The sequence below is a fragment of the Solea senegalensis genome, linkage group LG2 (genome assembly GCF_019176455.1).
Source record: "Solea senegalensis isolate Sse05_10M linkage group LG2, IFAPA_SoseM_1, whole genome shotgun sequence".
In the NCBI taxonomy this organism is placed as follows: Eukaryota; Metazoa; Chordata; class Actinopteri; order Pleuronectiformes; family Soleidae; genus Solea; species Solea senegalensis.
In genome coordinates, this window is record NC_058022.1 from 8,252,337 (window position 1) to 8,267,784 (window position 15,448).

A 15,448-nucleotide genomic window follows, 5' to 3' on the forward strand; every position below is an offset into this window, starting at 1 on the left:
GTGCCCTCAGAATGCCCTCTTCAATATACTCACCTTAATGGATTCTGAACATATTCTGCTTTAGATATATGTATTAAATCCCATTTAATTCCAATATTAAGTAGAGAAACAATTCCAATTTCTAATACATTTATTTTCCTTAAATTGGGTAATGATTCACAGGAAGTCATTACCATACCTGTACGACAAAAATATGTAAATTAGGCGTGACATTTTATAGAACAGAAACTGTATGAAAATAACACTAACTAAATGTGAAACAGAAATGCAACCAAATAAAGAAATAGAAATGTAAATCATACTGATCATTCCAATCCAAATGTATTTCTATAGCACAGTTAAGAAGGTTGCAAATATCTTATTGATAAATATATGTAACATGTAACATGTAACAAATAATACATTAAAACACTTGAACTGCTAGTGTGTTGATACATAGCAAGCAACAGCCAGAGAAAAGTCAATGCCCTACTTTCTGCAACATGCTAGGAAATTCTGATTCCCTCTCCTTCGTTTCTCTTTGCCTATTCGCTTCCCCCTTTTCTTTATCAGTATCTTTTAGAGGCAGCTTTGAAATGTAAACTGTACGGTTGACAAATGGTGAGTCACAATGTGGGAAGATAAATCAGCCCAGCTCTACAACACTGCCAAAAACCTCTCTCGTTCCAACCTCTTTCTTTCCTCCTTTTAGTGCAGGTGTTTCTGTGTTCACCCTCTGTGTTCACACATATACACCTCCAGCAAATTGCCTGCTTGCTCTTGGAGTTGTGCATCCTTCTCTAAAGAGCCTGCAGCACCTCTTCCAACCTCACTGAGCATTTCTATCACTCATAGGCACATGCACAAGTCAGGTTCAGGATGTGTGCATGGTTACACACATACACTCAAGGACACAAACTCAGAGATTAGATTGCTGCCGTGCTGAGACATGAGTCATTCACTCCAGAAACAACAAATGCTTCAAAACAACCAGGGGCCACATATCGTTTTTTTTCTTTTCTTTTTTTTAAATCGAAGAAAGCAGCAGGAGGGGATGTACATTGCTTGGATTAAAAAATAGAAGTGGATCAATATTTTGCATTTCATTTACAGTATATGCTTGCTCACAGACATGTCACATCCAATGCAATTAGTCAACAACACAGTAACACACTACAATTTCCATTTAAAGGAAACTCACTCTGAGCAGATTTTTTCTGCTATTTAATCCACACCTGTGTTTCACGCTCTTCCTTCCAATTACATTCTCCTTTGTTATGTTTTTTTTCTCCCTCTCTCACAGCCTGATACCGCAGTATCCTCTTATCTGACTGTGAGAATTTGTTCCTCCCTGCTCTGCCCTTTTTATCAATCTGCCTCATCATTTGAGGAGCCAAAAGAGCAGATAAAAGAGACACACTAAGAGAAAAGAAAGGCAGTAAAAATGGCAGCAATTGTCATTTGTTCTCACCTACCTACACTTTGGTATGAGTGGCAACAAAGTGGGTTTGTTTTAAAAGTCACAAATATTTTCTGTACAAAAGGCACAATATACTGTACTTGAATCTATATGCTGATTCCAGACAATATGATGGTAGAGAAGACCATTATACATAACTCTCAGTTTTCTTACCTTTTTATGGTAGTTGCAATAAAGAAATGTATGTGGGTCAGAACAACAATGAAACATGAAGGTCAGAGTAGTGATCTGCAACATATACCATCAACCTGTCAATTGAAGACACTCATAATGAAAACCAATTAAACCAATTGCTTAAAATTAGTAGATAAATATTAACTTTATCATGACAATATTTGAACAAAAGCCAGTGCTTCATATTTACTTCTCGTGAAAAAGCCACATGGGTGCATGTACTGTATAAACACATAAAAACATGCAAATGTATGAATATAAAGGGTAGTGGTCAAACACTGTCTCACTTGGTGTGTTAAGACGCGAGCTGGCAAAATATGAATTTACATTTTTTAAGTACCTTGTTCAAATGTATTTATTTCTCCCACATGTTCTGCCTACTACAACACAGGTTGAGGAGGTGTGGGTTGAAGAAGGCCAAAAGCGCAGCTAACTGAATTGTGGGTGGAATCTCGCTCGAAATCGCTGGCCCCACGTCGACCACACATTTGAGCGAACACATTTGTGAAGACTTGATTGAATATCCTGAAAACAAATTATACTACAGCTGAAGAAAAGGTTTCATTTGAAAAGTCACAAAAGCCTAAGATTGTCAAACTACCATTCCACTAAAGCTTTTAAATAATTGAATTTCATATACTAACTAACATTAGAATCTTTTATATAGGCTAAAATTAAAGCAAACACGAGGAACCTACAGGAAAAGAAAATCATGAAATAACTAGAAGCTAGGTCCTTGACAGACACCATCCACCTTTTAATTGTTTTTAGCTCCAATAGTACAACAACAATGGTCTCTCCTCACTGCCTCAATTGCAATCTCTGGTCTTCTCTCATCACTCAAAAAAAGGTGATGTATGAGGGGGGAACTCCATCATTCCCTCGCACCTGCAGTGAATCTGGCCAAATTGATGGAGAAAGAAAACCTGAAAACAGAAGTCCCTTTGTCTCCACATGTCTAGACAAAACAGCTGGACAGCTGAGAGGCTGCCTGCTCTTGTCCCTGGTGATGAGGTCAGGAATCAAATGCAGGCAGGTGGCATTGGTAAAGCCCTTTGGCTATAGGGTCTACTGTTCTGGTGATCAAAGGGATAAATTAATGCAATGCATAGTGCTTCGCTGCACTGTTTCACCCTGTGATAAAGATAAGAGTAATAGTATACAGTATAGTATATTCTAAGGGTTGTTTGTGTTACATGTGAGACAGTGTTTATGTAGTCATGGTAACGTGTCACAAGTCCGATTCAATCCTCCTTTTGTGTTATAATTCATGCCCTATCAACGCTCTCACACAGCAATGTCATGTGGAAGAAAAACACAGAATGACAATGAAAATGACAAGAATAAAAATAAAGATGGGATTTGTTTTCTTCATTTAAAACCTTAATTAAAAACCTGAAAATGGCATGTACTTTATCACACAGATGCACAAATACTGCATGTCCTGCCCTATAATTGCTGCCCTATAAATGCAAACGTCCTAGAATATCCAAATATTATGCAGGAACAGACACCCATCACTGTTTTGGTCAACGAATAAATACGGTATATATAATTTATCAGCCTCCACATCTATGTAATTTACATTTTACTGGGAGGACACGGACTCTTTATTTCCCTTAATTACTTGCCAGACTCCCAGTGGATGAGTATAGATGTTTGTACATTGATGTGATGAATCCAAATGCCCTGTGTAATTCCTGTTCTTTCCTTGCATGTCAGGTCATTTTCCCTTTCCGTTGTATCTACTCTTTTTTCCCCATCTCTCTCTGTATGTCTACGTAAGTTTATTTTAGACTGTGTTGAGGGTGACACACTCACTCTCTCCTGACTCACTGACTGTCAATCTAACTGCTAGCTTTATATAAGGTTCTTCATCCACTCTTCACTCATCCTCATTGCTTCAGCCACTTTGGTGTAAAAAAAAAATACAATAAAAACAGATGGAAATGTTGTTTTTCTCCACATGTGTTTGCCTTGAACAAACCACCATTGTTTCTCTGTGCATTAGGACCTAAACTCTTTACCTGGCACGCTCACTGCTCAGCTCACCTCCGAAAGTCCCACTCATCTTCTCTGGCCTCCAGCTTTCCTCGGTCCCCTACCTCACCTGTCAGCTTCTCTGCCTTCACTCCCTGCTCTGCTCAGCTCTGCCAGCTGCCCTTTGACCTTGCCTTGATTCCCCATTGAGCTCAGCACAGCTCAGTCATATACCATTTTCACCATTGCCTTCCACCATCTCATGCTGGAACCTTCACTCAACTACTCACCATCCCCTTTCAAATCTTATTGTTATATATCTTTATTCCAAGAATATTATTAGTTTCATTGACATTTTAGATTTTGTTTTCCAGTGACACAGTATTGATTTCATCCATTTAACTGCCCTAGAGACAACAGTTAGTTATAAAATGTTCTTACTGATTTGTTACTATGTATGTGTATGTTTCTCCACAGCATGTTTCCCTGGAACTAATAATTCTTCTTCCTTTTTTGTGTGCTTAACTTAACAAATCTGCATTCTCAACTTTTAATTAAACTTAACAATAACATACTTCTACAAAGTAACATAATATGCCAGGATTAAGATCTGTTTGTATGGATAGTGGCAACAAAATATAACATAAGTCATGAAATGAAGGCTTCTATGACCAAACTTTTTTCTAGGTGGACTGTGCAAAATGGAAGAAAAAAAAAATATATATATATATATATATATATATATATATATATTTTTTTTTTTTAAAGAAAAGAAAGGGACCTACCTGGAAAACGATTGCATAGAATAAGTATGTAATTCACTCTAAATTACAGCCTTTGCAATTTGCTACTTGTGAATGAAAGTCTAACTTTAGATACAGTATGTATTTGAATATAAGTGCATAAAAAAAACAACACCGGTGTCCTATTTCAGAAGTTTGATCGTGTAATTTGCTGTATAACAAATTCAATGGCTCTTTTTGAAGAATAACACTGTAATTCCTCAAAAACTCAGTGGTGCAGTCAGGAGATTTAAAGCAGGAAAAGTCTTGTAAATGCAGTGAATAAACTACAGTAAGTCACTGGAAAATATATCTGCATGGTGTGCAGTAGCAAAGGAGCCCTCTATGTATATACAGTATGTACTGTATATTGAGCATAATTTGAGTCTGTGTTGGACTTTCCAAATCAATCAACACAAAGCTCAGTAAATGCTGAAAGCTAGCACCACTACAATGATAAGAGGTGACAAAGGAGAAACATTAATAAATGACTGGAGAAACATAATGAATGCAGATGCTTCCACACAGGTGCACTGCACGGTACAATTAGGCAATTAACATCCCATCACGCTCTGTGGCAACGATGGAATAAAAATGCTGAGCAGGTTGAATTGATTCTGATTTTGTGTCAAGGCGGCAAAAGGAAAAGATCTCACCGACTTTGAAAGAGAATTAATTATTGAGGCGAGGATTACAGGGGCTTCTTTCATAACGCTTCATTCAAAGACTGATGATAGTTTCAATCAGAAAAGAGACTCAGTGACATCTGTACATATCATCGTGAGAAACTGTGACGCTTGTGCATGAGTGTAATATGTAAAGAATAACAGACAAGCTCTATCCTATTTGATGCCTTTTTTTCCAACAGGGTATTCATCTACTGACTAATCTACATCTAATGACAGCAACCTTGCCTGTACAGCTCAATCCAGAGATATTACACTGTCTCTTCTGTTTATGAGCTTTGGCTCATGCCTTTACAGCAGTTTAACAAACAGATTTATGTTATCCTGTGTATTAGCTTGATATCCTCCTCTTTCACATGTGTATGAAGGAGTCCATCTATTCGTCATAAATCAGATCCCCAAAGCTCCACACTTACAACAATACAACAAAAAGAATGGTAGATATATTTCCCACCTCAGCTGTTTCTATGTGTGTCATACTCTATTTTTGTTCGCTCCTGTCCGTTATATATTATGTAGAGTTACCTAACTTGAATTTGAACTGAAGGATTTTCACCGAAACGGCGAAGAATCAGTCCAAAGCTATACCTCATTATCATTCTGATTACTTCTTGAGACACAGATCTAACAGTTCAATTTTTCAGTTGTGCTGAAATGCATACAGCTTTCCAAGTGTCATCATTCTGCGCTGAGGTAAGAGAAACAGTTCTTTGTCTCCAATCTCTTATACAGACTCTAAAACAGCAGTATCCTCTCTGTTTTCCCATCATACGCTCCATACGCCTCCTCTGCTTCTACTGAGAGAAGCTTTGCATTCAAACGTGGAATAAACATGAGTCCCAACAAGCTTGCTCATGTAATTCAAAGGGACATGTAATTGAAGACCTACAGATTATATGTATTATTGCACTGGCAGCATAGCTAATTGCATTTACAGAATTTTTTTGTGGTTTGCCATGACAATGGCATGGCCACAGTTTAAGCCAGTTTCCTGCTGAAATACACTATAAAGATGGTAAACTCTTTTAGTGGGAGGCAGACAGAATGAAGAGGAATCAAACCGCTTTTTAAACGTATCTGCAGTAATCCACTGTTTTAGGATGAAAACAAAACGAAATAACTGATGGCAATGAATGGTCTTATTGGAGTTGGACATGTAAAGCTTGACAGTATATAAAAGGCTGTATATAAAAAAGGACGCAGTCTTCCAGGTTCTTCCGGAAGCCAAAAAGGAAGTGAAAATATATTGACAGGGCGACTCTGCTGACTGCAAAGGATTTCCGTTTGAATGGAAGTCTAAGGGAAAATGAGCCTACTACTCACTTGATTTGTAACATCAGTTAACATTAGTAACTGGTCTCCTTCCTCAATAGGGCATGATGTAAATTTTGAAAATAATGTTCCCATTTAGATGAAAATAGACAATTAAGTACAACACAAGAGTAGACACCCTTGTGACTGACAGCTGCCTCTGAATTTCCAGGTGGAAAACAACAACATGGCACTGGCCAAATTGCAATTATGGAGGCTTCATTTGTGTGAGTCACCTAACCTGTTGCCACTTAGTTACAAACAGTCAGTGTTCTGCTGATTTGCACTTCATAAGAAACCATACATATACTTGTACAAGACAGTATTCAAATGTGTGGATAACGGTTTAATGTTATTCGCAAATATTTAGAGAGTGGATTTGTTGTGCGTGATTATGGTCAACAAAGGGTCTCAATGTCCTGCAAATAGTCAGTAGAAAGGGAAATAATTACATATAGTATAAACTGTGGAAATGCTACTTTTCCAGCCGAGACACGTTACTCATACATAGTTGACTCTAAGCTGCTTTGGTAATTCTCTTGGTCTTTCTTTCTGCACCTTGTGCATTCAACCCACTCAAGATATTATTGTATTATAGAATTGACAGTCAGATATATGCATGGACATGTTCATAAACGTGGGCAGACACACTGACACATACCATACGTTTATATTAATTTAGCCTCCTCTCAGATGGAGGACACAGCACAGTGCAGTCGACAGGAGGCAACTGAAGTCAGAGGTCCTAATGTAGTATTTCTTCAGAAAGCATCAGGGGACATTATCCGTTTGTTTGTACCTGTGCAAGTGAGTGTACACAGCCTCAGGAGTCAGGGGGTTGACGAGTAACACGACTCAGCGACACTGTTCCTACATTCAGAAACGGTATACTATTTTATTTTCACAAGTCCTTTTACCTACACATGAGAGGAGGTTGTTTTTCAGTGCACTGCAAAGTGTCCCAGGTTAAGTACATAAAATGAAGCTCTGCTAGTGTTTATGGTCAGTTATTCTGCAGCAGTTACCATGCGCTTCTCTACCGTTGTCACTCATTTGATGTCGACTTCTCATTGTCTAATCTCACTGTACAGCAATTACAGAGGCTTTCAACGACCTTTTAACAGTAAAGGTTAGCGTGCAGTCTTTCGTGCAGCATTAGATAAAAGCAAAGGTCAGCCTGCCAGCTCTTTTCCAAGGTGATGCCCATTGTCTTGGAAAAAAAACCTACCAACCATAACCTACTTAAAAATACAAATCAGCATATTACCATTAACATAATAATAAAGTGCTGTTATGACGATTTTCTCCATGTATGACTGGTAGGAGTCCATGCACAAGCATCTAAAAAAGCCCAGGATCTTTTTTAAGGGACAAATATGTTTCAACAACTTGAGATGACTAGAGAATATCGCTATATTTTATAATGAATCTTGTAGCATTACCAGTGAATGTACTCGCATTTAATGCATAATTGGCAGTGCTGCTATTAATCGTCAAGTTATAGAGAGGGATGGGTAACGAAACCTGGTATTAAAAGGGCCCCAGGGCTAAATTTCAAAATATTGTATTATCTATAAGCGTTAACGTTGCTGGTGTTGGACAAATCACCAATCCTGAGGAAAGATCTGTTTGCTTCACTGTCAAAGCCAGTCCAGGGGGGTGGACTAGCTTCCACTGTCTGTCTGTTACACACACTCACGGAGGCAGCGGGAGCCTCATACAGAGAATTAAATGTTCAAAAGTCTTGACACTGATTATAGTTCTGGTACCAAGTGGAAAAAAAGACTTTTGCTTGTAAAGATTGTAATATGAATCATCTTATCAAATGTCTGTTCATGAATTTTGCCTGGAATGATTTAATCATCATTAAAGCTGTTATTCAACAAAATAGATAAATATGGAAATAAGTTTTATGTTGATCGAATCTGAGCAGTACCCCTTTCAATTATATACATATATTGAATTCATCATAAAATCATGCTTTGGCAATCTGAATTTATGAGCAAATAATACATAAATATTTATCAAATTCGCTACTAAATTGTAGTAGCTACAGCATATCATCCAACACTTCCCTTAATTTCTGCTGGTCCAAACCAAAGAGAACAAGAGAAAAGTTATGTAAGTATATATTTAATTAAAATATAAATACTTAAAGTTAACTGCTTTGAAATAGTGCTGTTTTTAGTCCAAAATGTAAATGTTTTACTTATTTTGTTCTCTTTGCCTAATAAGAAATAAAAGCCTAATGAAACATGAGAGCTGGATGCTCTTAAACACTTTGCTACAGATGATATTCATGCTATTAAGCTCCACTGAAACAGGTTTCACACATACTGAGCTGAACACGCAGAAATGTGTTCCTCTCTTCTAAATTCTGGGTAATATTTTGACATTGAAACATTTTAACCACATATTACTGAAATTTTGGTACAGGGAAAACAAATGACTGTCACTGAGGACCACTGCACTTACCTCTGTCTCTAACAGATTTGGTTATAGGGGATTGCATTATAGCAGAAAAAAACAGCAACAGACAAGCAATGCAAGTTTTTTTGTTCAGCTTTTTACAAAGTAGATAAAGAGATAGTGAACGTCCTAAATGAAACATATCTGCAACACAAAGTGTTAAAATACAGAGAGCAACAAACTATAGTGGGGCATTGTGTACTTTACTTTCCCTCACAAAATGGTAGAGCACTATAAATGAGATCATTATATAGCTAAAGGGAAATGAGTGGTCCTCCAACTAAACCAAAAATACCAGTGTTAATGGAACCTCGAGGACAAATGGCAACTAATTAAAAGCAGGAGGGACAAAATGAAAAAATTAGACCACTGAAACACATTGTTTGCCAGCCTGTGGAGTCAGCCCATTAACTTACACAACATGCTTCTCATACAACTGCTACTCCCTTCATGTCATGAAGGACAAAGGATAGGATTAAAGAAGGTTTTGGTGGTAGGATGCACACTGTTCAGGACAAATACACGATGTAGAAGGGAGGATATAAGACTAGTTGTATGAAGTTGTATGAAGACAATTTGTTAGATGATATGGTGTCAAATATTATCAATGGATCTTATTACAAAATTAATATGAAGGCCATGCCAGATGCCTCTGTTGACTGGCGAGGACAGTAAAATGTTTATGAATATTTCAATGGCACATCAAAATGGCAGGTTACGGGAGATAGCAAGAGAACAGGTGAGAAGGACAGCAAGGCAAAAAGTGCTGCACACAGAGATAAAATTACTATAAATAGTTAAAGTGCTTTTCATTATACCAGCGGTAGGACAAATTAAGCTGTATAGCAAACTGCCAAACCGTAGATTATTAGTATGCAACACAGCACTTTAAATTTGAAATTACTGGCATCCCATTGACTCATGTTTTTGAACAGCCCCACAGAGCAAAGCACAGATAACCCCCCAATGCAAATTATTATTAATTTCAAGATGAATGGACATTTTATGCTATTGTTTTCTAATTGTATTATTATTGTTCACAGGCCTGGCAGTGGTTCTCATGGCCTGGCAGGAAAGTAAATATTAGTATGAGGTTATAAATTATTGTAACTTTGTCTCCTTTCCGTTTCAATACTATTGCTCCAGATGCTACTGGAGAAACTACTTCAACTCTGGTTTACAAAAACAGGGCTGCAAATCCTATTATAAGTAATTCAATCAAGACTAAATCACTGGGCAGGACTGTGCTTGTCTCATTGTGATTATGTGTTCATGCGCTCATATCCATGGCAAAGGGGGGTGTTAATAATAAGCTCATGTTTGGGGATTTCACATTAACAATGGTGGCAGAAATGATGTAAATATGGGGCATGGTGCAGGCAACTGCAGCCAACACTCTTAATCTGGGCAGCATGTGATTATGGCACCAACAGCCTTCTGCTGAGATACCGATGGAATAGTTATTTTGTTTGCAGGCCTGCTCACACAGTCAGCAAACCTTATGGCACAGTGTGACAGCACTGAATTCTTAATTGATGACTATCTGATGCTGTTTGTCAAACTGACACTGCAGTCATGTCACACACACACACACACACACACACACACGCAAGCACAAACACATGAAATACAACTGTGTGATTTACACTTAATCACTGTAACAGTTGCTCTGTGTTTACGGTCACCTTCTCCAATTGTCCGCTCATGGTTCATTGGCCAAATTAGGTTTACTAATTGCTTGCTGCTGGTCATTCAGGTGTGATGGGATAATTTGTCCCCAAAAATAAAGCCAGTCACCTTTATATCCAGCATAATGTTAGGGAGTGTTGTCAAGACTTGCTGACTTATCTCAATTGTTCTGCAGTGTCAGAACTTTTGTACCTCAAGTTGATAGAGGGCAAAACAATATATTATCAGCTGTAGTCGAGGTTATTTATATCTTAGGTGTTGGCATTATATCAAGAGACAAAGTAACATCTACAACAACACTATGTTTCAGTATTATTTACACTCAGTGGCTAGTGCATTAGGTACTCCTAGCTAAAACTCACATAGAATGCCCTGAAAGTCTTTCAGATTAATTTAATGGTCACCTGTCATGAAATAAGTTTCCTAATGATCTGAAGGGTATATGGAGACAATCAGCTCAGAAACAAACATTTAGTCTGTACTGGGGTTGAGTGATGTCTGTCTGATTGGCATCATGATGTTTGGATTACTAAACATTGTAATGGGTAATGGCATATTACAATGTGAAATACTGTGTATTCTAATTTGATGTTTTACATTACAGCAGAGACAGACAGATTTCTGTGTGGGAGGAACAGGGAGGAATCATGGTGGTGATTCAAAGTCAATGCTGATGCAGATAGAACCATTTTCTGTGGTTAAATACACAACCATTTTGAGAATTATACTCATTAATTAATGGAAATGTCAGCTATGATCTTTCAGCACAAAGCTGGTAAACAGCTATATTGAATTTTCACCAAGGCCTAGTCACACCTCAAAAGGAAGAAGAAATACACAGGTCGATATTAACTGCCCCATGTGCTACCGACAAGATATTGATATCAACAGGAACTCTCTTCCTGTCAACTTCCTAGCTTCCGTTATTGTTTTCCATTTATCCCTCTATCAATCATCTCTTTCTTGGTTTCCTGTTCTCACCTCTGACTGATTGCTACAGGAAGTGACTGTCTATCTGACTCTGGACAATTCTATTACCTGAACCCTTTTTTGAAACTAAATCCACTTTAACTGTACCAAGACAAACGGCAATAAGGTGTTTGTCTCTTCTTGGTTTGGTGTGTACATGTGTGTACATGCACAAATGTGCACATAGACAACAACAATATTGGATATCATGTGTTGACACATAAACAGAAAAATATGCACGAGCAGAAATATATACATTTGTTAACTTCTTTCACTATGCTATTTGCTTTCACTAATATCAGCATATATTGGTAATCTCATCCCAGGCATAGGGAGGGGTGTCCTGGGAGTCCACTGCAGAGTTCCTCATTGCCAACCCACTGCACCAGCCCTGATGACATCGTCACTATGCACCATTCACCAATGCAGAACCAGTCTCTCTGTGAGTAGCAAATGTGTGACAACCCACACACTTTAAGTCAAAACAAAGCACAGTATGACAATTATAAATGACACCTGCTGTGTTTCTTGATGAAAAAGACAATTGGTTTGGGTTCCAAACCAAACAGCACTGTAGATGATCACAAAAAGGTTATGTGGTTACTTTTTTACTTTGAACCAAGAGAAGTCTGTGTAGAAGGTAGGAGCTAGTATGAGGGAGGAAAAGATTCAGAAGGAAAAATCAATACATTCCTCCGTTTTAATCATATCTTAAGAGTTGTATGTGCATTTGTTTTTCAAAACAAAGAGGTCTGAACCATATTCTTTTTTGCTCTGACAACACTGTGGCAACTGTAACACGACATCCGTCCACTAATCAAAAAGGTCATTGGTTCGAACCCCAGTTCCCTTAAAGCATTTGTAACAAACCTTTTGATGAATGTTTTTCAGGCTGTAAATTGAACAATAAAGCAACATTTTATCTATGGTAAAACATTTAAAGTGACGTGCTATACCTCACACTGGTTGTGCAATGCTGACTACATTGAACTTTTGTCATGCTGCAAAAAATATTACAGCTTAATGTGACATTTATTTTTACTAAAATATTTCAAAACCGTATCTCAACATTTCCTTGGATTTAGACACTAAAACCCACCCTGCTCCTGGTGGCAGTGAAGTCAGTGTGTGAATTAAAGTACAGGGATGAGTGACTTAAACATGCAGATGGGAACTACATGTTTTCTGACAGAGCAACCAGTCATGCAAGTCAAATATATTGATTATTCTCCCGCCTATATTGACAGACACATGCACTTTGGAGCAAGCCCACACACCACTCTCTGGAAAAGATGCTTCCCACAGAAAGCCCACATAACCACAGTCCCACACAGTCGCTCAGTGTCCTCTGAATGTTTGCCTTGGGATATGAAAACAGACTACAGCAAAAACAATACCTTGTTACCACAGTAGGAAGCAGCAACTAAGGCTTCAGGTCAGGAGAAAAACAAACAAGAGAAAAAGCGATGAAGTTCTAGCTTTAAATTGCTTGTTTCTACACACTTCAACATAGAGATTCAAGGTGAAAAAATAATGCAGCCAGACTGCAATATCTGTGATAGTTTGTGTGTGCAGCACTCAACGTAGTAGCAATGGAAAATAAATGAAAAAAGGCTATAGAAAAGAAACAGATAGACAAAAAAACTAAAAAAGACAATGACAGAGATCAATAATTTTCCAACCACTGGTAAGAAAAGGAAGACAGTCTATGAAGGGACATGAGTAAGGTGAATTGAATAAAAAAAGGCAGAAATGAGAGATAAAATTTGCCCTCTAGAAGGCAATGGAGGACAAGGTAGAATGAGATCACAGCATAATAGATTTGTGTAGTTTATATGAGTGCATGCAACTGAAAGAGAAAGTCATTGACAGGCCACAAGGGAGCCAAGGAAGGTGTGTGCAGCATGTCAATACAAATGCTAAGCTACTCAAGGGCATCAATCCAGCTGAAATCTCAGCCTCAATTTACAGTCAGGCAGTCATTAGAGAGATATAGAGGAAAAGAGATGGAATAAGAGAGAGAGAAGAACAATGGATCTGAATACACTGGCTGAGCTAATTATGTAATCAAGCCGCATTTTTTTCCACTTTCCATTATATTCCTCAAATATCAATCAAATATATCTATTCACTTATACTGTTCTCGCCAAACCCCTTCTCCTCAGAGTCTCCCACTCTCCATTGCCTTTCCTTTTCAAACAGTCAAATAATGTTACATCTCCCTCTGTCACATCTCTTTCCCCGGCTAGCGTAGCAATCACTCAGTCTAGCCACCTATTACCCCAGCAAGGCCTGATCTGCTCTCACATCAATAATTGCTTGTTGTATCAGTTTCAGGTTCCCTAAAGGCATACTGGGAATCTTGGGTATTAACGCAAGCATTATCTTGTACCTTGGTTGCATTTACATGTCTTTGCCCATTCCTGTGACCTGGTGACCCAGGGGACAGGCTGTTGGGATGGACAGTTCTCCTCCTGCAACATGACAGTCAAGCAACATGAAATGACAGGGCGGAAAGAGGAATTAGGAGTGAAGAAGACAGGGAGGAGGAGGAGGAGGAGGGAAGGTGCCTGACTGGAGACAGTATATATAGGTGAATGATGGAGTAATTCCTATTCAGTTTACTGTATATGCCTTCATTCTCTTAATTGAACACAGCAGTGTCAATATATATCGTCACGCTTTCATTCTTCTCACATAGTTAAGTGTGTAATCACTTGACTTTAGTGGCAGTGGTAAAGGCCCAATAATGTATTTACAGCAAATAGCCTATAAAAATAGAATGCATAGTTTTTAAATGTGTCTCCAGACTAGGTAAAGATGAAAAGGGTTGTGAGTAGAAGAGTAAAGGATACATTCGTACGCCACCAGTTCTTGAGCCAATGGCAAGGATCTTCTGCACGGGATCAAAGGCCAAGGCGGTAGGCTGGTAAGGAAAACCGTGACGCACTGTCTATAAGGAGAAATAAAAAGAAACAGAGAAATATTTTAATCAAACAATGAAAAATAATTTCTTACATCATGTTTCAGGTAATTATATGATTTTTATCATTTAATGATTTTACCTGCCCTTTTACCTGACCAGAATAAATGAATGTGTAATGATTTCAGGCTTTGTCATTTTATAAAACCAGGAACTTTTATTCTGCTGAAACAATACATTACTAAACCCCCAGAAATGGGATCAGTGATTGAAGATAGCAACAAAAAAACATTTATACAAATGAACACAACTCAATGATGCGTTTCAATTTCACACTGTCAACAGTGTTTCTCTGATCAAACAAAAAATTCACAATTTTCAATTAGAAAAGCTTCGAGCAATGTTACACTACATGTTTACATTTATTTTAATGTTACATTTAATTTGTCATTTGTTACATTTCACTTATTTTTAGGTTGATTTTGCATCTGGATTTACAACATTCATATACCAAGGGCTCGACAAAAGAAAACACACACATAGCAGATGTTTGCCATTAGTCATGTTAAATTTCCCAGCAGTGTCTACCAGGACATAGAGACATGGGCATCATCATGAAATGAGAAAGCTATTATATGATTTTACAGCTTAATTACCACCACAGTGTCCACTATAAAAAATGGTGCTTAAATAATCCAAGAAAAAAAGAAAACGTGGCATGATATTTTAAACTGGAAAACAAATTTAAACACCCAATTAATCACAATAACAGGTGGTTTTACTTCATAAAAACAAATCTACTGAAGGTCAACAGGAGAGTTCTTGTTGTTATGTATGTTAATAATTCCCAGCAAGGTACTTCTCACCTTCAACCTGAGCAGAGTTCTACACAGCCACAAATGAAAACACCAGTGTGAGGCTGGACATTTACTAACTGTTACTACTACACCTGTATTCACTAAGCCTGCTCACTGGTCTCATTAATTCCTATTGTTTATTTACCAAT

At 37.8% G+C, this 15,448-nt stretch overlaps 1 protein-coding gene across 10 annotated transcripts in view; it reads right to left on the bottom strand.

Annotated features, from left to right (window-relative positions):
* Positions 1-15,448, bottom strand: part of stxbp5l (syntaxin binding protein 5L) — a 115,900-nt gene that overhangs the window by 82,974 nt on the left and 17,478 nt on the right. For all 10 annotated transcript variants that reach the window (XM_044019505.1, XM_044019503.1, XM_044019504.1 and 7 more), the window contains exon 2: positions 14,375-14,472. In XM_044019505.1, the coding sequence (XP_043875440.1) occupies positions 14,375-14,472 (98 nt within the window). The remainder of the gene's footprint in view (positions 1-14,374; positions 14,473-15,448) is intronic.